At 51.8% G+C, this 24,307-nt stretch overlaps 9 protein-coding genes across 9 annotated transcripts; 3 read left to right on the forward strand and 6 right to left on the reverse strand.

Moving 5' to 3' along the window:
• Positions 1 to 424: 424 nt before the first annotated feature.
• COCSADRAFT_89695 (uncharacterized protein) lies at positions 425 to 3,218 on the reverse strand (the record flags this gene model as incomplete). Its single annotated transcript, XM_007701854.1, has 4 exons — positions 425 to 448; positions 506 to 2,344; positions 2,469 to 2,877; positions 2,959 to 3,218. The coding sequence occupies 4 exons, from the start codon at positions 3,216 to 3,218 to the stop codon at positions 425 to 427; spliced, it is 2,532 nt and encodes an 843-aa protein (XP_007700044.1).
• Positions 3,219 to 3,353: 135 nt separating this feature from the next.
• COCSADRAFT_322128 (uncharacterized protein) lies at positions 3,354 to 3,798 on the forward strand. The gene has a single exon (XM_007701855.1). The coding sequence runs from the start codon at positions 3,463 to 3,465 to the stop codon at positions 3,730 to 3,732; it is 270 nt and encodes an 89-aa protein (XP_007700045.1). The 5' UTR covers positions 3,354 to 3,462; the 3' UTR covers positions 3,733 to 3,798.
• A 1,343-nt stretch (positions 3,799 to 5,141) lies between these two features.
• COCSADRAFT_322143 (uncharacterized protein) lies at positions 5,142 to 6,241 on the forward strand. Its single transcript, XM_007701856.1, has one exon. It carries the CDS (start codon positions 5,418 to 5,420, stop codon positions 5,967 to 5,969), a length of 552 nt encoding a protein of 183 aa, XP_007700046.1. The 5' UTR covers positions 5,142 to 5,417; the 3' UTR covers positions 5,970 to 6,241.
• Positions 6,242 to 7,320, reverse strand: COCSADRAFT_322144 (uncharacterized protein). The gene has a single exon (XM_007701857.1). The coding sequence runs from the start codon at positions 7,068 to 7,070 to the stop codon at positions 6,513 to 6,515; it is 558 nt and encodes a 185-aa protein (XP_007700047.1). The 5' UTR covers positions 7,071 to 7,320; the 3' UTR covers positions 6,242 to 6,512.
• A 1,245-nt stretch (positions 7,321 to 8,565) lies between these two features.
• Positions 8,566 to 8,910, reverse strand: COCSADRAFT_73318 (uncharacterized protein; the record flags this gene model as incomplete). Its single annotated transcript, XM_007701858.1, has 2 exons — positions 8,566 to 8,617; positions 8,711 to 8,910. Coding segments are annotated over 2 exons (252 nt in total), but the record flags the coding sequence as incomplete, so codon positions are not given.
• Positions 8,911 to 9,186: 276 nt separating this feature from the next.
• Positions 9,187 to 9,605, forward strand: COCSADRAFT_89599 (uncharacterized protein; the record flags this gene model as incomplete). The annotated part of the gene is made up of 2 exons (XM_007701859.1): positions 9,187 to 9,300; positions 9,444 to 9,605. The coding sequence occupies 2 exons, from the start codon at positions 9,187 to 9,189 to the stop codon at positions 9,603 to 9,605; spliced, it is 276 nt and encodes a 91-aa protein (XP_007700049.1).
• A 2,577-nt stretch (positions 9,606 to 12,182) lies between these two features.
• COCSADRAFT_199593 (uncharacterized protein) lies at positions 12,183 to 14,255 on the reverse strand. The gene is made up of 2 exons (XM_007701860.1): positions 13,760 to 14,255; positions 12,183 to 13,705 (listed from the first exon to the last, which is right to left on the reverse strand). The coding sequence occupies exons 1-2, from the start codon at positions 14,163 to 14,165 to the stop codon at positions 12,387 to 12,389; spliced, it is 1,725 nt and encodes a 574-aa protein (XP_007700050.1). The 5' UTR covers positions 14,166 to 14,255; the 3' UTR covers positions 12,183 to 12,386.
• A 1,885-nt stretch (positions 14,256 to 16,140) lies between these two features.
• COCSADRAFT_36757 (uncharacterized protein) lies at positions 16,141 to 18,964 on the reverse strand. Its single transcript, XM_007701595.1, has 2 exons — positions 18,522 to 18,964; positions 16,141 to 18,466 (listed from the first exon to the last, which is right to left on the reverse strand). The coding sequence occupies exons 1-2, from the start codon at positions 18,611 to 18,613 to the stop codon at positions 16,249 to 16,251; spliced, it is 2,310 nt and encodes a 769-aa protein (XP_007699785.1). The 5' UTR covers positions 18,614 to 18,964; the 3' UTR covers positions 16,141 to 16,248.
• Positions 18,965 to 19,658: 694 nt separating this feature from the next.
• COCSADRAFT_171253 (uncharacterized protein) lies at positions 19,659 to 24,177 on the reverse strand (the record flags this gene model as incomplete). Its single annotated transcript, XM_007701861.1, has 6 exons — positions 19,659 to 21,044; positions 21,097 to 21,242; positions 21,381 to 21,745; positions 22,351 to 22,521; positions 22,572 to 23,332; positions 24,166 to 24,177. 6 exons carry the CDS (start codon positions 24,175 to 24,177, stop codon positions 19,659 to 19,661), a joined length of 2,841 nt encoding a protein of 946 aa, XP_007700051.1.
• Positions 24,178 to 24,307: the final 130 nt, after the last annotated feature.

A 24,307-nucleotide genomic window follows, 5' to 3' on the forward strand; every position in this document is an offset into this window, starting at 1 on the left:
TATGATGCCCATGGATACAAAAAGGCAGCCCTCATCCGCCTCTATCCAACATCTTTCTCTCTTTTGTGAGACATTAGAGTAGTGTACAGCTTCATGGAGCGCCTGCCTCCTCCATCTGCTGACCCTTTGAAAACAGAAAAAACAAACAGACAGGGTATGTCAGAAAACAAAAAGCGAGGCCATGTCTATCGTTGCAATACATTGCATTGCCAAAGGCTGAGGTATCAAAGGCAAATGAAAGACATTCAAAAGACGAGCAAATGGCTAAAATAGGAGTCTGGCTGTTCAAAACTCCAAACACCAAGGCCATTATTGTAAAGCAAAGCAGTGTGGGTCGTAGTCGGTCCCGAGGGATGCTAGGATGAATGTTCGGCGTTGGTCCGAAGTGGGGCTGTAGAGATATATGCAGGAAAATTTGCCGTAATCACAAGCTCATGGTCAGCCATTCCTATACGGAATTTGTTAGCAAAAAAAGACATATCAATGTGGACACGTTTGTACATACCCATTCAGCAGGACCGGATGATTGCAGACCCTGGCCCATTGCGCCCATGGGAAGAGCACCAAGACTTTGTCCTGGGAAGGGACTAGAAGTTGTAATGGTAGTGTCTTTTCTGCGCAACGGCACCCTTCCATTAGTGTCGTCCGCGTCGGCCATTTCCAATTCTTGTGACTCGCTCTTGCTCTGACCACGGTTTCGCTTGGGCGCAACGGCGACACCGCGTGTTTGTGTCAAAGTTACGGAGCTATTGGACTTTGGTGGACCCGGAGCAATGGGAACTACACTGTTTGGTTTGGACGAGGTCGGTGTGGTAGCGGAAGACAAATTGCTGGAGCATCCGCCAGCTGAGCCGGTGGATTTCGGCGACTCCGAATCAGTCGCCTTGTGCGACGTGGGCGTCGTGACTGGTGTATGTGCAATGGAATTCTTACGAGAAGATTTCTTTGACGAGCGCGTGGATGCAGTACCCACTGGTGCATTGCCACTACCACGATTGCGCTTCTTGATGACATCGGTCTTCAGTGACAAGGGCCGAACCACGCCGTGCAGCTTCAAAAACAGGCCGCATGCATTGCAAAGTGGGTGCCCTTCGGGGTTACGGCGCCACAGCGGCGTTGTTTGGGTGAAGCAGTTCGTGCAAGTCGTCGGAGCACCACCTTCGCCTTGTTTTGTTCCACCAGGACTCTGAGGTCGCGATGGAGCCGCAGAGTTGAAGCCAGACTCTGGAGGCGAGTTTGGCGATGACACGAGGCCGTGCATGCCCTGATGCATCATTCCAGCTGCGTTGGGGGTTGAGCTGGTGCGGGGTATCTTCTGGCGTCGTGGATCGGTGCCTCTATTGCGTATGTCGCTTACAGAAGCCGCCGAGCCATGGGTCCGACCAAGGCTGCCCCCGGGGCTCCAATGATCTTGCGGTGAGTGAACCATCTCGGTTCCACCAATAGTGACGGTCTTGCGTGGCGGACCAGCAGGATAGCGCGCTTGCATGGGATTGAATTGGTTGGAGAGGTTTGTCTCCCACTGATATCCCGTGTTGAAGTCGATGGAGCTGTCATCCATTTGTGAGTATTCCTGTGGTGGCATGGTACGGTCGGCGAAGGCGCTTCCCTCATCGTCCTCGGCATCGGAGTCGGCACCAAAGGTGAACATGTTCTCTTGACGACCCATTTGCAGCTCGTGTTGTTGGCGCAAGGGCAGGTTATTGTGAAGTACCTGCGATGGATCGACGTGGCTTGATTGCCCAAAGGAAGACACTGAAAATGGCAGTGAGGAGCTCGCACTCGTCACTGGGCTGAAGACGGAGTCTTGACCACCGGCCCCAGGGTTGAAGATGTATTGCGGTTGCATCGACGTCGATAGGTTTGATGGGCGGTGGGGTCCATAGGAAGCGCCATGTTGTGAGGTACGGATATCCATGCCGCTGCGGTCAAAGTACATTTGGCTGTCTTCCGAGATGGGCTGCGGAGTCGAGACGGTGGAAGGGAAGGCGGAGCTGGGTGGAGAGTAGTAGTCGGTGGAGTTGAGCGACGAGGCCATGGAGTTGTGATTAAACATGTTTGAGTTGAATGCGTTGTGGCTCATCAGAGGTGAGCCGACGGGAGAGAAGCCCGAAAAGCTCTGCTGGTAGGGTCCGGCCGAGTGGACGGCGGGATCTTCGTGCATCTGAAAGGTATCTATGGAGAAGGCACCCTGACCCTGGGAGGCGGGGAAAGTGGGCGGTTGCATGGTGGTGTTGTCCAGCGAGTACTGGTGCAGGTCGGCCTCGGAGTGAGCATCAGTGGGTATCATGATGCTGTTGACAGGAGGGACCAGAGGCGAAGCTTCAGCGCGGCGCTTGGGTGGCTGATAAGGCGTTAGGGAGGAGCGACGAGGAGAAAGCGAAGGAGAGCAGAGCAGAGCAAGAAGGGAGGGAGAGATAGGAAAGAGGAGGCAACAAGGGAGAGTAAGAGATAAGGGCAAGACTCACTCGTCGCTCGTCGATGCTGGTTTTGCGGACGTGTCGTGGGACGTAGCCAAATTCATCCTCTTTGCTGATGGCAGGAGGCACCGAGGGGGCAGAGGCGCGGGCGAGGGAAAGGTTATGGTCGCTGGCCAGATGCGGCTTCCTTATCGGTATCGCTGGGGCTGTTGCAATAAATGGAGCCGCATCCTCATTCGACCCTGGGGGCGATAGGCCTGCAGGACTGCCAACCGACGAAGGAAATATAAAATCATCCAGGTTCATTGCGTCTTGGGCAGGCTGGTGTACCTGCGCCTGCTGATCCTGCGACTTTCTCAACTGCTGGGCAATGCCGCTTGGAGCGGATCGGGGCGGCGGCCTGGACGAGGCCGCTGGAGGAGGCATCATTTGATTGCTCTGTGTGTTGTGGCTAGGCCTACACGACAAACAAAAGGTTAGCAGCTGGTTGAGGCAGGCTCGCTGGTAGTGGCGCAAAAGCAAATGGCGGCATCCATACCCTTTGTTGCGATCCATGTCAGCACGACGCATGTTCATGGCCATCATTCGCCATGTCAGATTCTCCATGCGCTCTGCATTGGGCAGCTGTGTCTTTGCTCGTGAGTACAGTTTCCATATCTGCGTGCCTAGTGGGTCGTTCTTCTGCATCTGCTCTGGCGACTCGGCCCCAGGACTGCCCGCATCGTTGCCGAATGCTGGAAATATGGCATCCTGGAGCACACCCCGGCGGGCCGAGTCCTGCGACGACGAAATCTCCATGGTGTCTTTGGGCAGGGCAAAGTCCATGGAAATTCTGGAGGCGGGATGTGAGACCTCGCTGGGAAGCAGTGGTAAATGTGCAGCAGGCACTGAGGGAAGGCGATGATGTAGCTGGGTGCGTCGGCGCGTGCTCTGGATCGGATGGGAGCACCCCACGTTAGCAGCAGCGGCGGCGGCCCTCAGCTGCAACCACAGCCGAAATGGGGCCCTGGACAGTGGGTAATTAGTGCTGGGTAGGGAGGGGATGTGTGGTGCTTGTGCAGACAGAGTGAGCTGGGCGTGGCCGGGGCTGGGGGTGTGGGGGGGGGTTGCAGTGGACAGTGGACAGTGGACAGTGTGTGGGCTTGGGGGAGGGGGGCTGTGGACTGCTGTGCTGTGCTGTGCTGTGCTGGAGGAGGGTAATGGACAGCTTGCTGTGGTCGTGACTGCAGTGGTCGTGCTGCTTCACCTCCACGGGGAAGGACCCTCGATATGTTTAGGCTCGTGGACCACCAGTGAGCGGCGCAATAATTGAATTGCAGCGATTGCGGGCTACAGCATGCGACGGCAGCAGGGGGCGCTGGGTGGGTCGAGAGTCGTGACGCTGGGCCTCTGGGAAGAGGATGAGATGCAGAGGGTGGAGCGTTCGCACCCACGCAGCCCCCACCAATTCACCCTCGGTCGCCAATCACGCGTGCAGCCAGCGTGGCCCTCGTAGTCGCAGCCTCGACGCAGACGCGCAGCCGGGCGTGCTGTTGTTTGGGGCCCTGTCTGTGTGTGGTCTGCCTCACCCCTCGTCGGTAGATGGATGGTAGACAGACAGACAGATAGACAGATAGATAGATAGATAGATAGTATCATTGCCAAACAAACAGTCTCTACTCTACACAGTACTATACTCTCAACAGCAATCTCCCACGCAGCAGCAACGACGGCGGGCGGTTGAGCGACAGGTGCGCCTGCCTCTGCTACTTGCCGCTTAGCATGCAGGCCCCGGTCCGTCTCAAGACCGCCTGAACCGTGCAGCTCATACACACTTGGGATCCTGGGTAACGGGCTCGGGGCCATTCGACTACTAGCACAAGCAAGCATTGGCATGTGCAATCACTTGCGGGAGGATTTTCTATTTTTTTTCCTGCGGCAATTCTGGCCACCGTGTCTGGCCCTTTTTGCCTCGCTGCCTCGCTGCCTGCCACGCCCGTCTGGGTACGTCACTTTTCCTCCTGCCTGCATGCGCCATCGGTCTGCGTCTGCCCGAGCCTCGCTAATGTTCCCTCATTCCTCTTGACATGTTCTAGCACGGCTTTGCGATCCACAGCCATAGTAGTCTTGAAAGCTTACGCGAATAGACAACGGCTCCTTCAGCCGTGCTATTCGTCAGCCTGCAGCCTCCCCTGGCCCGCTAATGGAGTGCAGCAGCAACATTGTCCACTGCACGCCTACATGTTTATGTAGCTATGTGTGTACACACCTACATACGTACGTACAGTACGTACATGTGTGCGTGTCTTGGCTGTGCCTTTTCCCACTCTGGGGCAAGTATGCCTCGCCGCACTGCTCACAATCGGGCTTGGTCGCCCGACTCGCTCGACTGGCTGACATTGCTGGTGCAGCCAGCGCCAAAAAAAAAAACGACGCGCACTCGCCCTCTCCAAAATGCAGCAATACCTGCTCGTTGTTTACCCGCTGTGGAGTATCTGGTCCGAATACTGCCGCAGCCCACCCTTGGGCTCGGCACTTCTATCCCTACATCTCCCGACAGCCTCACGGCCTCATCTCAGGGTCTCTTGTTTACTTACCAGACCCACCACCTTGATTAGTCCCTACTTACCGCGGGCCCACCTCTCACCGCGCACGAGCACGTGGCTGTAGTCCCTTTTGGTGATGCACAATCTCCAGACGCGCCTTACACGCAATACAGGTACAACTAGAGGGTCTGGCGCCCTCAACAGCATCCACCGCCCCAGTGGGATTACCCTCCCCCATTAGACGGCACCTTGTACCGGCAACACTGGCACATTCACCCGCAATCCTTTTTTGTCCCAACCCAGCCAGAACCCCAAACCATTGTTCCACCCCGAGTCCACCAGCACCCACACGCGGACATGTAGCTACTGCGGCCGTCGGAAAATCCGCGCGGGTCGAGGCAGATGCATACTCGTCGACATGTAACGGTTACGCACACGGTGGAGAGAGCAACGTGAAACTGGCAACACTCGCATGAACTGTGGCCATGGTTTGTCGGTGGTGGCAACTCTTCTAGATCTTTGCCTGCACAGCTATCCGTGCTTCTACACACATGTAGTCCGGGCAGGGACATACGTCAGGCAAAGAGCCATGTCCATGCACATACATACGGTACTCGAGGCACGTGAGGCGCAGCCACGCATTTTTTTTGCCGTTTGCACTGCGATCTGTGAGACTTGGAGGCAGTCCTTGAAGATCGAAGAGCATCGCTCCCTCTTGGCCTGCATTGGTTCCAGTACACACAGGTCGTCGAGTTTAGTGCTGCTCACGGCTCACGGCTTTCTCCACGAGCATATCATGCTGTTGTGTGTAGTGGTCGGTGTATCAAAGCTTGGAACCGCGCTGCTTTTGGGGTCCAACCAAGCCGTACCCACCGGCAATGTTTGTAATATCAAGGGATGCAAAAAAAGGGTCCAGCAATTTCCTGTGCATCGATACATTGATAGATACTCATTCATCTACTTACTCACTCTACACAGATGGGTTGCCCTACTGGCATTACTTCGGGTACGACTCATCTACTAGCCCGCGAGCACCGATGGTTGACGTCGTGCATCGGCTAATCTGGAGCCAGTCGTTTAGATCCCGGCTCACCAGTCCAACGGAGTTTCACATGCGAACCAATATCACAACCAAGTCATGTCACTACTACACTAGCATCCATCTGCGCCGACTGCTGAGCCATTTTCTCCAGAGCATGTACTCTAGCACAATCCAGTACGGCCCAAGGGTTCCGTCTCCAGTCTACTTGTCCGCAGGTAGAGGCATGCAGGCAGGGTGTGCTCGATATTGAGAAGAGGGTGCACCCCCACGTGTCTTGCCCCGAAAAGAGCAAGCGGTCAAGCCGAGCATTCCTGTCCATGCAAGCGCCCCCAAGCACCTATCCGACCCCCCCTCCAAAAAAAACGCCATTTGCTTCTGACTTGCATGCATAAGCTGGTAAAGTGGAGCCTAGATCCTTTGCTAAACCCGACTGAATCCGCTCTAACTTCGCTTGTCGCCGCATTGATGGCTTTGGGCACGCTACACACACAGTAGTCGTTCAACAACACGAGCCTCCTCTGCGTCCTATGCTGCATCTCGCCCTGATCCAATCTTGGTTCCAAAACACCCTTCAATGCCTGCGCTATCGGATGTCTGCACTCGCTCTTTGTCGGAATAATCCTCGCGCGGTATTATCCGCTTTATTGGACCGCGACCCTTAGCACTGGTGCTGGCGCAGTACCGAAATCCACACCCACACACATGCGCACCCTCGCACGTCCACACGGCACCAACGGCACCAATCAACCGCTGCAACCGCCAACAATCAATAACACCAGGGCCCCCAATCCCCTTGCGATCATGCGGGTGCATATCTCCTACTTTCTCCTCGTCACGGTCGAAACGCCTCGTTGGCTTGGACAAGGTTTCAAGGTCGCATGCCTTCGATACGAGACGCGGGATGCCCGTGGGGGTTGGCGTACGTGATTCATTTAGAAGACTCGAATATGGGTAATTCGGCGGATGATCCCTTGATCGTCCACGACACCGCCCTTGGTCGATCCACACTTGGGCGCACAAACGGTCGACCATCGACGGGGTCGGCCGTGAGTGAACAAAGTGGAAAAGGGTCCTTTTCCTCATCGTGTCCTTGCTGCCGTCTCGCGTGCTCCCTCTCCAGATTCGTACAAGGCTGTTCGTCAGCGCTTACATGTCACTGCCGGCCGTCCATACGTCGAAACCAAGGCAGTGGCAAGGCCTGTCTGTCCTGGGTCGTGACGTTTTGCTACATGATTGTCCGCTGGGTATAGAATTCGGGAAAGATTGGTGGCGGCGAGGATGATGCTTGCGTCAGTGAGTCCGGCCGGCCCGTGGATGGGGCTGCACGCTCGCTAGAGTGTCTGCTGCGTCCGAGGACAGCGGGAGAGAGGGCCGTAGCTTTTTCCTCAAACAAAATGCTTGTTGTTGAAGACCAACCCTCAATGGCTCATGCTTGACTTGTTGAAGGGAAAGGCGTCTTCAAGGCGCGCCATCTTGGCATCCTAAGCGGAATGGGGCCACAACGGCGGAGCGGAACCAGGTCGTCCAGTGCACAGGGAAAACGGGGGAGGGAGGGGCTCCAGATTTGCTTTCCAGCCCAGAAATGCAATGGCGGCACAGGCGACTTCTTATACAGGTGCAGGGTCTACTGCCAGAGCCAGATTGTGCAGTGATACCATTGCGCGTTATCATTGCGCGATTGATAGCCGTATTCTTAGTGGTGCTTGCACCACCCCCTTTCAGCCTCACATCTTCCCTCCTCACCGTCCGAGGAGCCAATAATGCTTGCGAATGCAGGCAAACGTGGTCGGTTTGGGTGCAATCCACATATCCAGTGAGTAGGTGGCCTTCCTATTGCGGATGTGAAACAGAGATAGACTATCTCCAGATACCTTATCTTACGCATGGAAATGTATACTGCGGCTGTGCGTGAAGCAATGAGCATCGTTTGGCTTCCCCAGGCACATGATCTGGCGAATCAGCGTAGTCGATAAGAACTCCAGACCCTGCATCTTGTTGAGCTGGCAAGACTGTGCTTTTGCTATTGTCGTGTCTTGGGGCCTATTTGCTGCCATGATAACTAACGTTTTCGCCGCCGGCCGGTCGTGTAAGCCGGGCAATCAAAATTGCGGTTTTTTTTGCATGATCGTCGTAAGTGGGTTTGGATAAGGGGCCCCCACAGTATTTGGGGAGGGCCTAACATCGGGGTGCGGGGATTTTATGTCGCGGTATGTGAGTACATTGCTGGGTGGCTATACATTTTCATCCATACCACACCAGCCCAGTATCGCTGCAGGAACCATCATATGCTTCGTCGGGTATCTGTGTACATTCCGATGATTCCGTCTCTCGAGCATTTCCTGCCGTCCCCTTGCTGATATCCAAGCGCCCTTCTCCGTGGTTAGAGTGGCATCCACGCTCCCTATCTCGTCAATCGGCCTGACGTGATGTGACACAGAGATTGCCAATTATGGCACCGCCTTGCCCTGTTTGTACGTTCGTCTCGTCTCGGGATTCGAGGCGTGCGCGGGATACATAGCACGGTCGCTGTATGGCTTTGTTTAATTCATTCCTTTCCCGCCTTCTTGTCGTCCACCGCTCCGCCACCCTTGACCGTCTCTTCTCCCAAGACTTTGCTTGCCGCCATGAACCTAGGTATCTAGTGTTAGCGCCTGTCATCTATACAGCCTGAGCCCTGCTCTTTGTCCTGGATTTGGCCGAGTATCCCAACCGTCGCGACTTACATGGCGCCAGCATAACCGCCCAATCCCCGCATATCCTGCGCCTGACCAGCCGTCATACGCATCAGACTCTCCAAGTCCGCCATGTTTGCCGTCAGTTGTGCCAGTTGCGCTTGTAGGTGAGAGAGTTGGCGCGGCTTCTGCGAGGGTACGGTACTGAGGCGCGAGCCGCCTGGAGTGTGGGAGCGAGGGACATTCGACATCGTAATTATTGTAGTGGCAGGTGCCTTTGAGATTTACCGCTGGGAGTCGAGGTGGATATAGTCGTTGGTCGTCAGTGTTGGTGGTGTGTTTGTTGTGGACGCAGAAGTGGGGGACGCGTCGCATTGGATCGTGGTGGGACTCCCGCGGCGAACAGGGCTTGGCGATTGGAATCTCCACTCCGCTTCGACTTTTCTACAACCTCAACTCCATTGCCCCTGCGTACCACCATTGATCCCTTGTGGCATCATCTCACCGGACTCACCTCGTGAGGAACCATGGCAACTCTCCAGACCGTCCGGCGCTGGATCATGACTGGCGCAGTCGCTGCTATCACAATAACCGGTACTATCTATGGCGCGGGGTTGAAGGGACAACAAGAAATCAAGCAGGTATGTTGATCATTCACTTTATGTAAAGGATTCGTAAAGATTGCTTCCTCTCAAATGCACGGCATGCCTGTGAAGGCAACCTGGACTACTGATCCTAGTCCTGAGCGTTCAACAGACCATATGCTAACGATTTGTCTCTTTAGCAAAAACGACAGATCCTTCAAGCCACACCCGAAGAACGAATCGCCCAACTCGAAGTCACACGCGCCGATTTAGTCCTAAAGAAGAACGAGATGGAAAGGAAAATTGCAATGATTGTCGAAAAGAGGAGGGCGAAAGAGCAAGGGCAGGCTGACGGGAGATGAGAAACGGGAAAAACAGAATCTGGATCATTTTGCCGACTTACCACATCTCCGAATAGGCCGTATGGGATATTAACATGTCGCTATGTTCATAAGAAGCCACCTGGAAGTCCCTGGAGAACACCCCGGTGCTACAGAAACCATTCCATCTTGGACTAATGCTACATCAACGATATGGAAAAGAGCGATAAATAGTGACAAGAGTGGAGACTTGGGCATTGCCCTCAATGTCTTTTGCCGGTTTTGGACACACACTACCGCATACTTGGTCGCGCTACCCATGACGAAGTTAGAAGCTTTACCGAGATCAAAAGCTGACAACGGATCTTCACAAGACTCATGATCAATATGTATGTCATCACATTGCACGCCACTGATCTTGTCGAAGCTATTATGGTCTGTTCGAATTAAGCGGATCGCTTCCTGGTGTAGTAGCGTATACAAGGGCAATGCTGCTTTCTCATAGCTGCACGTGTTCCTTCACAGCTAGTGGAACTATGTATAACACATCATAGTGCAACGATGGTTACTGGAAGGTCAAAGGCATTACAAATGTATTTTGCCAATTGCCCCACGGGAAGAATACATCGACGTCGATCTTCACCAAACCAAATCTCCCCTCCACATGACCTTCCGTGATGCTGTTCACCGCCTCGCCATACCTACGTACATAGGATGAAGGTCGCGAGACCCATGTGTAACCGCTACATGCAGTCGTCCAAGCGAAGCGCTAATGACTACGCTAATCCCTACGCACATGATATGCCCGATGACAACATGTCTCAAGCTATTCGGCCGTTCTTCATCTTAGGCGAAACGGATCATCTACGGTGTTACCCCAACGATCAGCCAAACATTATGCGTACTCCAACATCGTCATGCAGCCAAATCCAATTTCGGTCGGAACAAGGAAATCCGGTGCCACGCCAGTTCGTGAAAGCCCTATACCTATCCTGGGAGTGATTGCTGTCCACGCATTGGATTGGCTAAGGGCACGGCGTGATTGGGATATGGAGACTTCAGTTAAATCTTTTTTGTTTTGCATATTTCTGTTGTCAACCCGAAGTAGGTTCAATCACTGAGCCGAGCCATTGAGCAATCTTTATCTTCAATCGTACAAGACATATTTTAAGAACACATAATATTGCATTTCCTGCACGATAGTGCTCAAAGTGTACCATGTTTGAATAATTAAGTTCTCAAGAATAGAAAAGTAAAGTTTCCAAAATCCAGTCGTCGGTGAAATAAATACCTCTTCACGTTGACATCAGATGAGCTCAACTAATGTAAAACTTTAAGATCGAGTCCCTGATCCCTTGCTTGACTTTGAAGATTCCCACCCCATGTGCCATCAATCCCGCTCCTCGCTCTCATCCCGTACCTACATTCTCGCCATCGCCCCCCATTTCCAGATCCACCTAACGTTCCCCAGATCCCCATCACATATCTATCTTCGCACCCGCCTTCACACCATAGGGTACTGCAGCACGAGCCACAATCTCATTCGATCCTAAAAAAAAACACCACTCGCATCAGCCCCATCCGCTCGATTCCGAACCTACCATCAACACCCGCACATTTGGAACGCAAAAAATCCCCTGAATTCCATCAAGTTCAAAAAAGAAAGAAAGAGAAACAGCGCAAAGGTAAAAGACTCACCATGATTGCCACCTATTAGTTCTAGTACTTGATATAGAACTCTCTCGCCCGCACCCGTGGACGCAACAGCCGTAGCGACCAAACAGATAACAAGCATGTAGCTAGGCAGCACTACGGCCCCGGAGGATGTGGCATGCGGAGTGTTATCGAAGGAACCGCCGTCGAGGGGAAACACGGTGAGCGTCATCATTGAACTTGAGCCGATGAATCCAGTTGAAGAAGGAATTAATATTTGCCGTTGACTCTCTCGTTTCGCCTAGCAATCCGACTTCCGTCTTCCTTTGAAACCCCGATGATCTTTCTGTATCGCGTTATCTTGTTGGATGAAGACTCGTCTTTCGAATTATAGTGAGGGAAGGAGAAGGAGAAGAAAGTGCAAAGTACATGGAAAACACGCTGGCTCTCTTTTTCAAGTCCCTGCAGAGACAGAGAGAGACATGCTTTTTCTGAGACAATGTCTGATTTCGGGGGGTTCTTGGGGGTGGATTTCGCGCCAGACACGCCCGCTTTGACTGTCTTACTTTGTGTCTTAAATTGACTTCGTTCAGAAACTCTGCGTGTTTATTTTTGAGCTGCGAATTCGTTTGAGGGGCTACTGCGCTGTGTGAATTGAAGACAAGTTGCGTAATGTGGTTCTATCAGCTTGCTCGATTCCGGTATCCCCTGTTTGGGGTTTGGGGGTTGTGGTGAAACAGGTGATACAGATGACTTTGGTTGCTTCCTTTTTTTGTGGGGATTGTATGGATTGTATTTGGTAGTGTGGAGAATCTGCGGAGGTTCTGGGCTTCCATTATCGACCCGGGGGGGTCTGGTAATCTACTAAAATAGTTGCGTGCATGCCTCGATGAGTTGTGATTGTCTACTTTGTAGACTGGTACTAAAAGACATACGCAATGCATTTCAAGAGGAATTTACATAGCAACTGCTAAAATGATATATTGGATTGAAGAAAATCTATCCGGGGTATTGAACAATTACAATGAAATCTATTCAGCGTCATCGTTATTTCTGACTTCGGCATATTCATATGCTTCGTCTCAACTCCGTGTACTCATCAAATAAGGGCTGAGTAGGCCCTACGTGAAGTGTGCTGGGTAACCACCGCGAATATACGCATGCCATCCCTTACTCCTCACGACCGCGCCTGCGGTTGTTATCAATAAACACCTTCTTGAATCTGAAATGGCACAGATCCTTCGTAACTCCCCAAGAACTCTTCACATTCTCCTGGACAAGTTGTCGGGTTGGCTTCTGGAATAGTTGGTCGATTTCCTCAAGAGTAAGATCCTTCGTCTCAGGCATAAAGAAGATCTGGTAGAACCATCCGACAACGGCGATGCCACCAAAGAATCCAATTGTAAGACCTGTCTTGGTAAAGGCTTCTTGCATGCCAGTGAAGTTGTAGGTGATGATGAAGGAGGAAAGAAACAGCCATGCAGTCGAGGTAGTCATCCCGTAGGACCGGAGATATGTAGGGTAGACCTCAGATGGAACGACCCAAGTGAGTGCGGCGTAGGAACCGAAGAACAACATGTACAGGACCAGACCGGTAAAGTATACAGCGAGTTTGCCGCTGAGATCAGTTATCTGGTAGGAGACGCCAACCAGGACGAGACCAACCAGAAATCCAGGCAGCATGGAAATAGCCCAGAAACGACGTCCGCAGGTTTCCATGAGGAATATAGCGGGAATTGTGCCAAGCAAAAGCGAACCTCCACCAACAAGCGAAACATATGTGGAATCGTAGGTATTAAAGCCCATTTGCGACATCAAAACTCCGAGGTAGTATAAAATTGCATTTACACCGGTAAATTGACCTAAAAACACCATTATGTTTGCGTAAATAATGGCGCGTCGTGGTCGTGGTTTGGTAAAAAAGTCCATCCATGGGAAACGGTTGGTGCGTTGAGCGGCCACCTCAGCCTCCTCCATCTCGGTGCTAACTTTCATAACGAAGAATTCCTCACGCGCCTCGTGCGTAGAGATACCACGAATACGCTTCCATACCTTGAAGGACTCAAGAGGCTTCTTCTTGTGCATCAGGTATCGGGGGCTTTCCGGCATGAAGAGAATACCGATACCCATGATGGTGGAGAACACGAGCGAGGAACCGAGGATATAGCGCCAGTTTCCTGGGACTTTGATGAACATGGCAGCGACGGCGTAGCCAAGAACTTCTCCTAGCGCGATGTTGAATTGATACAGCGAGACAATGTTACCACGCATTCTGCTCTCGACAGTTTCGGCGACATAGACAGGGACAGTACCTCCTTCGAGACCGACACCAGCTCCCAGGATGACACGGGCGGCAACAATCATTCCGTAGTTCATGGATCCAGCTTCGAGAGCGCCGCCAATGGTATAGAGAATGCAGGAAATAATAATGGCCCAGCGGCGACCAAAGTACTCATTGCATGGCGAGATGAGCAAAGCACCAGCGACAGCTAGATGAGTTTAGTCCGAGTCTCGAAAATGGAATATCTTTTTTGGAGACTTACCACCTAGAGGCATACCAGAGTTGACCAGCGAATTTTGTTGATCGGTAAGACCCAAGTCTTGGGGAAGTGTCAAATTGGCACCGGAAATAAGCGACTGATCGAGACCAGAAAGCAGACCACCCATGGAAGCAAAAACAATAAGCATCCATGTGAAGTGCTTAGGGTTTTTGAATTCGAGGTCAAAAAACCCTTTCTTATAATTGGCCTGCTCAAGCTGCTTTGAAAGATCCTGGATTAGATTCTCGGATTCCCATCCTCTCGCATCTTCAAGCTGCTCTGTCCGGGCCTTTGGGGCAGAATAATCGGGTGCAGGAGCAACCTGAATGTTGTCATTCTTTTCAGTTTGGAGCTGCGGGTCTGCCGATTTGTTGCCAACCTCGGCCATCTTGGTATCCTTCTCGTCCATGATGGGCAGTGATCAGCGAAGGAGAGGGCGTTCGAAAGAGGGAGAAGAGACGCAGCAGAATCGCGAGTGATCTCTCACACACGAAAAGAAAAAAACACTTTTCAGTGTACGTTTTCTTCCTTTATAAACCCCAGTGGAGAAGATCGGTGCCCATGGAGAAGTCCCCATGGTGCTCCTCATACGACTATAGTGACGTAATGTGGAGTCTCCATGGCACAGAGACAGCAAATTTTCTGGCTTGCATGCAAAGCGATACCGGGTCCCTTGCAAAAACACTAAGCGCGAGTCTAAAGCCGGTTGTTACAGGTTTGCCAATCGTCGTCCAGTAGCAGTAGAGATGGGCGTTGATAGACAAGCATCGGTCCGACGTCTTGGTGGAGCTTGGCTGCAAAGAAGCTTCTAGCGCCCCACATGAGGCTCTGCGATCCAACAAAGTTTTCGCCCGAGATATCCACCGATTGCACAAGAGGCAGGGTGTGCGTGTCCCCTCGTCTCGAACGTCATTCCCCGTGGAGTTTGTTGGAGGTTCCTAAGCTCGTGCAAGCAAAACCCCGCAAAGCTGGACATACAGTAGGTAAAGATAAGCATCGAGTAGCATGCGGGAGTGGCGGACGACTAGTCTTTGCAACCAGTTCTCAACACCGTTCAACTGCCGGAGCCTCGACCGACTTCACTTCAGTCAAAGCGTCAAAGCCATGACGTCGTTATACCATTGGATGCATCAAAAAGCGGTGCGAATTGCCAAAAAGTAGCAAACCAGTTCGACGCACGTATCACCATCGGAATCGGAGGGCGGAGGAAACCCTGGTCAGTGAGGCACTCTTCCAGGTTTACCACCGGGGTTTCGGCGCCCATACCCTTTATGGACGTAGCCGTAGAGGGCGGAGGGAGGGAGTGTACCTAGCTGTAGTACACCGTCCGACATGTTCCGCTCCAGCCTCGCCTCCCCCAGCCTGGAGGTCCTGCAATAGTGCTGCTAGGCCCACTCTCCAGAAACCCCAGGGGCACCAGAGCCATGTGTTGGGGCCACCTCGGGTAGAACCGGCCATGGAATACGGAGAAACGAACGTATAGCATTCGACATTTTGTGAAGATCAAAGTGAGACGATAGTCACCAGCGGCAGGATGAGCTTTGTTACGAGTCAATTTCTACAGCTCCACCAACCATCAATATGAGTTGTACAAATCCCGACATGGCACCACGCCCCACTACCGTCGAAGCCCAAGGTGCACTAACTTACGAGCTACGAATGAGCACAAAGATCACAGCACCAAATTCTCTGAACTGGAATTTTTGTTTCCATTTACGAATTCAATTGTTTGTATTTGTTCGGCGTATGGCGTATCAGCTTTTTTTTAGAAAGGAATGGCAGACCACACCTCACTCTACCGGAATTGAGTATCAAAAATCCCCATTTACATAAACCAGTAGTAACTGTACAAATCGTCTTCACGAGTCAAGAAATACCGCTCACACATGCTCGATCTGCTAGTTTCCTATTCCTTCCGTTGCTATGTGCAGCTCCACTATGAAGTGGTACTCACTAACATCGTTCCATGACTCAGATATCGAACGAGAGAATCATAACGGCATTAGTTGCTTCTGCAATAACTTCATTGGACGCGACCGAAAAAAAAGACAAAGAGGCCTACTTTCACGGCTTGGGTTTAAGTGAGGTGGACCACATTGCTTCTAAGCAAAACTTGACACTCACACCAAAGGGTTTGTACGAATGGTCACAATAGACGATTATTTTATTAACGATGAACAGAGCATATTCATGTCCTTTAGCCAGAGTACCAGGCAGCGGATCAATACGTTTACGATTTCCAACTGGAAGGTCCCCGGACAAAGAAAAAGAGATGCGTACTGCACGTTCATAGGTTCAAGCTACCACAGTAAACCCTGCCATCATTTACACCAACAACATCGCCGACAAAACACGGAACATTGCACCAGCATGAAGGGTACGGAAAACCATATCAGCAGACTATCTATTTCATTCATCAAAAAGTCGATGTATATTCATGCACGCTAAATACCCAACAAACACAACCATGATCACCTCAGATCTTCTCATCCTCAAACAACACCACCACCACCCCCCAAACCTCCCGTCAACCCCTTCATTCTCCTCCCCAGCAAATCATCCTCTGAAGCCAAACTAACCAAACTCTTTCTTCTACCACGCTCACTCTTCCTTACTCTACCCCTACCCCTTACATTCAAATCTCGTTCTTTTACAGACTGATTGTTCTGCGGACTTCTCTTCCCCTTATTCAGCACCGTCATTTCCAGCGGTCTATCCTCATCAATCGAGCTCGCAGTCCCCGTCCGGCGATGGTGTCGCCCACGCTGTGGCGATGTAAGCCCATCAATCGCATCCGCCAGTCCCACCGTACTGAAATAATCGCCTCCTGTATCGCCCGGCCGTCTGACTGAAGCAAGCGGCGTGTACATGGGCGTTTCTAGCTCGCCTTTTTCGGCATCGGCGTTAAAAGCCTCGGTAATCCATTTGCCACAGCGATGAATGTACTTCCAGCCCTCGGGGAACACGCCTACGAATTGCAAGAAGCCATGGCTGATACCCGGGATGAGATCGACGTTTACCCAGTTCTCTTCGTCAAACTCGCCGCGAGCCCAGTCGAGACCGAGGTCTTTTGCTGCTACCCATTCTGCGCGCTTGGCCTGTCGTAGACGTCCAGCGAAGATGACGGTGTCGTCGACAAGCGGGTCACGCTCACCAGTCAGCATCCAACACTTTGGGAATTTTGCTAGGAGAGACTCTGGTGCAAGCAGCGGTGAAAGAAGAAAGTCGGTGCTAAAGTCTGGACGATGGTGCGGGCCTATATACAGGATGATCATAGCCCGCATCATTTCCGGCGTCAGAATGCGGTCGTTGAAGTACGAAATCATACTCGATGTTGCAAGGCGAGTTTTAATGGTGGTTGTAGGAGGTGCTGGCAATGATGCGCCTGGAGTAGGTGGCTGAGTCGCTAATGGCGTAGGTGGCATACTGTTGGTGCTTGCTGATGCTACCTGACCGGCGGCAGTGTTACCGTTGGCAGTGGTATTGCTTGTATCGAGGCGAGGAACGGAGTGGTTGTCTATGCCAGTATGGGCAGCAGAGAGCCTGATCATCGTCTGGGCAGATTTGAGGGTGCGAGTGGAAGTTGCATTTGCACCATTGGTTATGCTTGGTTTCTTGGTATCATCATCGCTGTCTGTATCAGATCCATAAGGAGTATTCGGCGCAAGGTGTCGGTAGTCGTCGCTCTTATGTCGAAGAATAGGACGATTCGTCTTCCTCACCCTTCGGTCGCGGATAAGGGCCATCTGCTCGTCTGACATCCAGTTTCCAATGTTCATATCCAGCGCTGGATAGACCAGCACTACGCCGACAGGTGGTGGCAATGCGCGTTCGCCCTGCCATCTTCGCGTTTCTGTTGAACCACTTTGGAGAACCATGAGCACCATACCCACAGCCAAGTTACCGCCTGCCGAATCACCACAAACGACAACTTTGGGTTCGACTTCTCCCGATAGGCCCATACATGTCCCCCTCGAAGCCATGATCATATGGTAGACATCATAGCACTCGTTCAGCGCATATGGATACGGGTGTTCAGGTGCCTTTTTGTAGTCCAGACTCAGCACAGGCAGACCAGTCTTACCAGCCCATCCCATGAGCTTATCATCGTGGTTTCTTGGATCCATAGCAACGAAGCCCCCACCAGGTATATCCAGCACAATCTTATCGTGCTTCTTAAGCGCGCTCCGTGGGCCGTTGAAATATAACCACGCAGTCACAGGCTCTTTATACGAACTGGCTCTTGGTCGTGGTATCCTGATTTTGCGTGGCGGGTACACCATCAACCTTGGGCGCATCAAACTGGTCAAGGCGCCAAGATACGGCGTCGTTCCTTTGTTCCACGCGACACGGAGGTGATCGACGGTGAGAGTAGCCCTGATCTTTCTCACCTTCTCGTCGGCCTGCTCTGCGCATATCATATAATATATGCTAAACACAATCGACAGGAAATCTCTCAGGCCCTTTCGCTTGATGCGCATGGCAGACCAGAAGCCTGCATCCAGCGCCGTTGTAACCCATGTTGCGCGGAAGTAGGAGCGCGAGTAGAGACTTGCGAGCGGCTCGGGGCACTCGAGGCCGACGAGCTTGCCAAAGTTGCGGGCAACGTAGAGGTAGAGGAGCGTTACGAGGACTGATTGCCACACAGTCAGTTTCCTGGAAAGAAGGGCGGAAATGCGGCGGACAATTGGTGGGCCATGGCGGTCGCCTCTAGAAAGGGAGGATTGTAAGCATGTGTTATTGGTAAACCGCGTGAGGGCTTTACCTGTAAAGATAAAAGGACCAGAAAGATACTACTGCTAGCACTTGGATCTTTCGAAATTGCACTGACGGCCGCCCAAGTACATGATCTATCATGGCGCAAGCTCGTTCACTCTCGCTCGCACGGCGCTTCCCTTTATAAAAGCGCACTCGGATGTTCTTATTCTGAACCTGTCAAATAAAGAGCTTGCCTGGTTCAGCGTCATGAAAGGTGTCAGAGTCGGGTCTCCACGGTGGTTGTAGCGGCCAAGTCTTGCACCAGCATATGCGAATGCCAGAAATGTGGGAATCCGGGGTATGTTGCGGGCGGCGCAACCTGGGGTAATAAAAGACGGGGGAAGGGATTGTACTACAACTAGTGAGATCGGTGAGAAGGAGAGGGGACAAAGATTGGCATGCTTTCAGCCCATGGCCATCCATGTTTCTGAATAGGCGTCAAGGCCGTCGACAAGCGCGGCGCATTTGCTGCATGAGGCTCTGTGGTTGGGTGAGGGTTCGGCATGTGACAAGCTGCTGTGGATGCGTGCGTGCCATGTGAAAGCTGCGCTATGACATGTTCTCGGCTTTGGCAACATTTTGTCCGAGAAGTCGCGTCATGCATCCCAGCGGGAGCCTAGTCCGCCAGCCACGGCATTCTCCAGATCTCCATGTTCTCTGTCTGCTGATTGCTATTTCTAGTAGTAAGCCAAGCACGTGAATGGAATTTTAGCTATGCGACGGTTGTATTAGTATGGTATAGTATGTGACTGCCATTATAAGTAGAGGTACGAGGGGTTTTAAGAATAAACAACATGTATGACGGAAACTCGTCATATATAGTGTATACCATAACTGTAGAAATTCCGGAGTATTGTTAAAGAAGAATAGGTATAGTAAGACCGCCAACACCCCGAATCGCGTGCCAAGCTATGTACCATGAATGGGTTAAACACCTCGTGTGCAGCCCCAATTTAGGCCCGTCACAACTGCGTCACAACTCTGACAGGGGGGCTGCAACCAATGATCTCTTCAAAACCAGAGAAGCACTGTAACAAGAATAGAAAAGAAAAGACAAAAACATCCATCGTACCTCACCAACTCTCACCTTCTAGAAATGAAATCGTTGTCCGTACGTAGTATACGTAGGTCCAAGTAAGCATCCTTACCTGACGGCCTTGATCCACTCCTCAACCTCAAACCCAACCCTCCTCAAATCGGGCTCGGTAAACTTCCCTTCTTTCTCCTTGTACACAGTGAAGCACCTGCTGGCATCGTCCATATCAGGCTTTTGCCCGATCTGACCCTCCTTGGCATCGTAGCTCTTCACATACAGGGTGAGATCGGGGCCGACGGTTCCCCGCCAGAGCGTGGCCATCCACTGCCAATGATCCATCGCGCTGTACGCGTCTTGAATGGGGATACGAGACGCGTATGCGACAGATGCATGGAGCTGGAAGGTTGGCAGGATGATAACGGGCTTGGGAGTTGCAGCAGGAAAGTTGTATAGCATGGTGGAGTCTTTGCGCGAGGTAGTAGTACTGGTAGAAGTATTTTTGTCGGACATGACGATATCTTGACAAGAGAAAGCGGCTGAAGAGGTGGTAGTGATATACTCAATCATCTCTTTGCTCTTGCCATGCCACTCTTTGATCAAGTCGAGATAGTCATCGAAAGTAACGTCCTTGCCATCATTGCCAGGAACTCTTGGTGGCTCGGTGATCTGGGGCTTGAACTCGCCTTGTTTGGCAAGGTGCTCGTTGAGCCATTCGGAAAGCTCTTTGACCGCAGCCAGATTGTCACCTTCGATGGCGACAATGGCGCCACGGCCTTCCTTACTAGATGGCATTCTCTCCCTGAGCTCTTTGTATGGAGGTGTTATGCGACCAAGTAGCTTGATCTTATTTCCGTACGCATAAGCACTGAGAACTTCTTCTACGCTTCTAGGACTGGAGCTGTGAGACGAAGGTCCCACCTCCACTATCGAGAGCCTTCCATCACGAGGAGTGCGGGGAGGCGGCATGGTCGCGCTGTTCGGGGGCGAATACCGTATCTGAATAGGAGGCAAAGATTCGCGCCTGGCGTACTGTGTTGAAGGAAAGTAGGGCCCATCTGCTCTGAGACCGACGGCAGGGTGTGGATGTCCATATTCAAACCTTCGTTTCTTATTCGGTGTAGAAGGGCTTGGGGCCGTTGAGTCGTCACGTATCGCCGAAGTGACTCTCAGTTTGAGATGGTTGAAATTCGGAGGACCGTGACCCCGTGGGTGAACAGGTGACTCCATGCTAAGGTTGCTAATCACTGGTAGGTAGCGAGTCGTTGGTGTGATACCTTCAGTGATGTTAGGAGGAGGCAATATAGGAATGCCAGAAGGATCAAGATATGGACTGGTAGGCGTCTTGATACTGCGACCGCCACACCGTTGACAACGATATTTGTCAACAGTGGTATGCTGCCCGAAAGGGTTCAGAGGCGATGAACCAGATTTGCCTATTCGACGTGGCTGATATCGGTAGTCGGGATACTGTTCCTGGTGCCTAGCCTTCTCCTCCTAAACACCATCAATATGAAGATAGGCAGCCGGAAAGAATTGCAATACCAACCTGTGCAAGGTCTTGCCAAATCTTCTTGTGCTCTTCAGGTTCAGCCTTCCACTGTTCACCGATGATCTTGGAAATGTCAGGGTTGTTGAGACCAGGGTTACGAGCAATGATAGCCTGCTGATGGTGCTGCCGATAGAGGATAAATGCTGTAAAGGGTGGTCAGCAGACTGCGCAAGTATCTTCTGCAAACAAAGCAGTATTCTTTGTTCTGATTCGGATTCCGGATTATGACGATATGGTTGGAAGATAGACCACTGCGGGACAAAGAGAGATCTCGAACCCACTATTCCTGGGCCGGGGTATCTTTGGTTCTGGCTGACAGAGACAAACGTGGCCTACGAAGTCCGGAGAACCAGCGGTTGTTGATGTGGCACTTGGAGGTGGCTTTTCATCTGTCGGACTGCCAGATTCCTCGCTCTCAGATGCTTCCACAAGGGAAACAAGCCTTTTCCTTGTAGGCTGAGGAGACGATATGCCAGTTGGCGATGGATCGTTGTCGTAGTTGTGCTCGGTGGTAAGATTAGGCATTGAAGTAGAGTGTGACTCTTGGATCCGACTACTCTTACGCAAACTCCGTGGGGGCATCGTGGCATCTATAGGGGAGTGTGGAGAAATATGTTCCGTTTGCATTGTGGATCTGACGTAGCGCCTTGGAATGTTGAAGAAAGTCGCGACGGAAAGTGGAAGTGAAGACGGAGGAGGTGAAGTCCAAACAATCGGTGGCAGCACTAGACTTGCTAGCATTTTTTTTTGGGTATTAACAACAAGATAGCTACGCTAGTGAGCTTCTTCAAGGAAAGCTACGATTCATTGTCCCGCTTTTCAATGAGTACGAAGGCAACGAATTGGATCGACTACGCAATATTTCAGGTTTCTTTAAATGCACTATGCGACATGCGGACGCGTAGCCTTTCCGGTCCAGTAAGATTATTGCTCCAGTCCGATGTAGTTGAGTTCTCTTGGGAGTTTCTTTGTTCTCTAATGTCCAAAAGCGGCAAGGCCCTGTCCATCAATTCGCGAGACATTGCGGCACGCCTGCAGCCGCCATGTAAGGGATGATAACAATGCAACCCGCTCTTTCACGGTAATTGCCAAATGGCGCGGTCTCGGGAGATGCATAGAGATGTTGCACATCGAGCCAACACACTATGCTACAAGCGGGGTGCAATATGTGTAGTGTCGCTGAGCATCAAGTACCGTTGTAGGGGCTTGGCCAAGTTTTAAAAAAGTGTCTTTAATACAACTTGCTAATACCCGGGAGGAAATTTGAGTGTGAAATGCTCAGCCTCTTGTTTCTCAGGTTTCTCCTTGTCGTCGGAGCCCTGCGTCTGTTGCTCCTTGTCCACGGATTGGTTTCCGCGGATGAGGCTGACGGCTTGGTTCCCTATTAGTGCATGGGCCGGTCCGCTGAGTTGAACGTCATCCCTTTTGTCTGGTCAGCCTGAGACAATGCGTTTGTGTCGTGAGTGACAAACCAAAATAAGTGCTCAGCTGGCGTGGAGCATTTCTGAACGTCGGATGCTTGCAGACTGCCCGCACTACCTCGCTGCGAAGCTAGACATGGTTGCTCAATGTGTTCAAAAAGAGGCGCTTGTTTGCCAACGCCAAATGCATCCGAGAGTTGTTTCGAGTGAAGTTGCTTGGCTCGGACTTCTTGCATGATCGCCTCGTTCGCCTCTGGCATGTACACTATACCGTTCTTCCAATTTTTCGCAGTCCGATGCAAAACTAGATTCCAATATGACCACAAGAAGATGAGTCGGTGCTGAGTTTCCGCAAATTGGGCCTCACGCATAGCTTTCTTCTTCATCTGGAACCGAGGTAGGAAACTAACGTCAATCATCTTCGGGATGACGACCTTGGCTGGGAAAGGGACATCTGCAGCCAACACATCAAGTTGGCGAAATAATGATGTGATGCTCTTATTAATTGCGTACATTGCAACACTCTTCTCCAGCGCCGAGTAATCCAGAAGGTCCCACAGGCCAAAATAGACTGCGAAGAATGTCCACTCATCCTCTTTACGTAGGCGTTGCGGGATGAGTCGTCTTCCTTTGTTGTATGTGACAAACTGCTCCACTTGTGCCTTGAAGTCAAACGACATGACAGCGCTGCTATTGCTTTCTGAGCCCATGGCTTCCGCGTAGACTGCAGCGTCAACCAAAGCACCAGTCTGCGCCCCATCAGCCGCCATTGGCACTGAGTGTGCGAAGTTGTCAACAGTGTCACATTCGAGCTGCCGTGTGTGTCAGGCCACGACTTCTTCAGAACATGTGGCACTTACCTTCTTGCATAATGTCTCTACCCACAAGTCGCCTCGATCCACATCGCGAGCAACGATAGCAGACGACGCTGACGATGAGACACGGTAACTGCCCGTGTCTGACCAATCGTTACCAAACACCACGATGCGATGCGCACTTCCGCGCCAAACGGTATGTACAGTTTCCTCAAAGCCGGCTGAGTTCATCCAGGTAATGTACAAAATCGTGAAAATAGCAAGAGCAGCACATACGTGCAGCCTTGACACGAACCGCATCGTGTCGTCGATCAAACCCTGGAAGTAGATGAGAGACCGAGGCAGTAGGGTATTGATGATGTGAGGTGTCTTAGGGGATCCAGGTCGAAACCAATGTTTTGTCAAGAGATAGGCTGTTGTAAGCGGCAATAAGCAATGCCGTTGCAGCCAGCGAGCAAGTAGCATGACGCGTCGGTGCAGAACGAGTCTTGCTGTGGGTATCAAACCCGGACGAACAGGGGCCACAAGCACGATCCTACAACCAAAAGTGGGCATGTGTCACATGTGTAGCAACAGTCTCAGCGTTACCAAGCCATACTTGCTGTCAGTCGATGAACATGCTCCCAGCCTGGGCGATTCGCCACCCACCCCCGTTCTCAGGTCAGGCTCCTGAGCCATTGTTACTGCTCCAATACTATGTATAGATGTTGTGCGCTTCAGGCCAAAATCAATGGGACATCAGTAGCTTGCACACGTGGTTGGTTCGGGTTACTCGGCATAAAGGCCCACTTTGTGGCGTAATCTGTGGGGCGTACGTCTTGGATCCTTACGTATATATCCATAACGGGCAGAGATGAGTGGAGGAAACACCATGCAAAGCCACTTATGCCAGGCACGCTATGCTGCTAAAACTCAATGCGCCATCCTGTCTGCTTTGTGAGACCCGGTTAGCTATAACGCCGGTCATCACCC

Source organism: Bipolaris sorokiniana, assembly GCF_000338995.1.
Source record: "Bipolaris sorokiniana ND90Pr unplaced genomic scaffold COCSAscaffold_7, whole genome shotgun sequence".
NCBI lineage: Eukaryota > Fungi > Ascomycota > Dothideomycetes > Pleosporales > Pleosporaceae > Bipolaris > Bipolaris sorokiniana.

Excerpts from the sequence above, each read along its gene's own strand:
- COCSADRAFT_322128 (XM_007701855.1), top strand. The coding sequence starts at position 3,463 with ATGTGTGGTGCTTGTGCAGACAGAGTGAGCTGGGCGTGGCCGGGGCTG.
- COCSADRAFT_322143 (XM_007701856.1), top strand. The coding sequence starts at position 5,418 with ATGAACTGTGGCCATGGTTTGTCGGTGGTGGCAACTCTTCTAGATCTT.
- COCSADRAFT_322144 (XM_007701857.1), bottom strand. The coding sequence starts at position 7,070 with ATGAGGAAAAGGACCCTTTTCCACTTTGTTCACTCACGGCCGACCCCG.
- COCSADRAFT_199593 (XM_007701860.1), bottom strand. The coding sequence starts at position 14,165 with ATGGACGAGAAGGATACCAAGATGGCCGAGGTTGGCAACAAATCGGCA. Across the intron at positions 13,706-13,759 it reads CTCTGGTATGCCTCTAGGTG|CTGTCGCTGGTGCTTTGCTC; the intron begins GTAAGTCTCCAA and ends AAACTCATCTAG.
- COCSADRAFT_36757 (XM_007701595.1), bottom strand. The coding sequence starts at position 18,613 with ATGATAGATCATGTACTTGGGCGGCCGTCAGTGCAATTTCGAAAGATC. Across the intron at positions 18,467-18,521 it reads TGGTCCTTTTATCTTTACAG|AGGCGACCGCCATGGCCCAC; the intron begins GTAAAGCCCTCA and ends CTCCCTTTCTAG.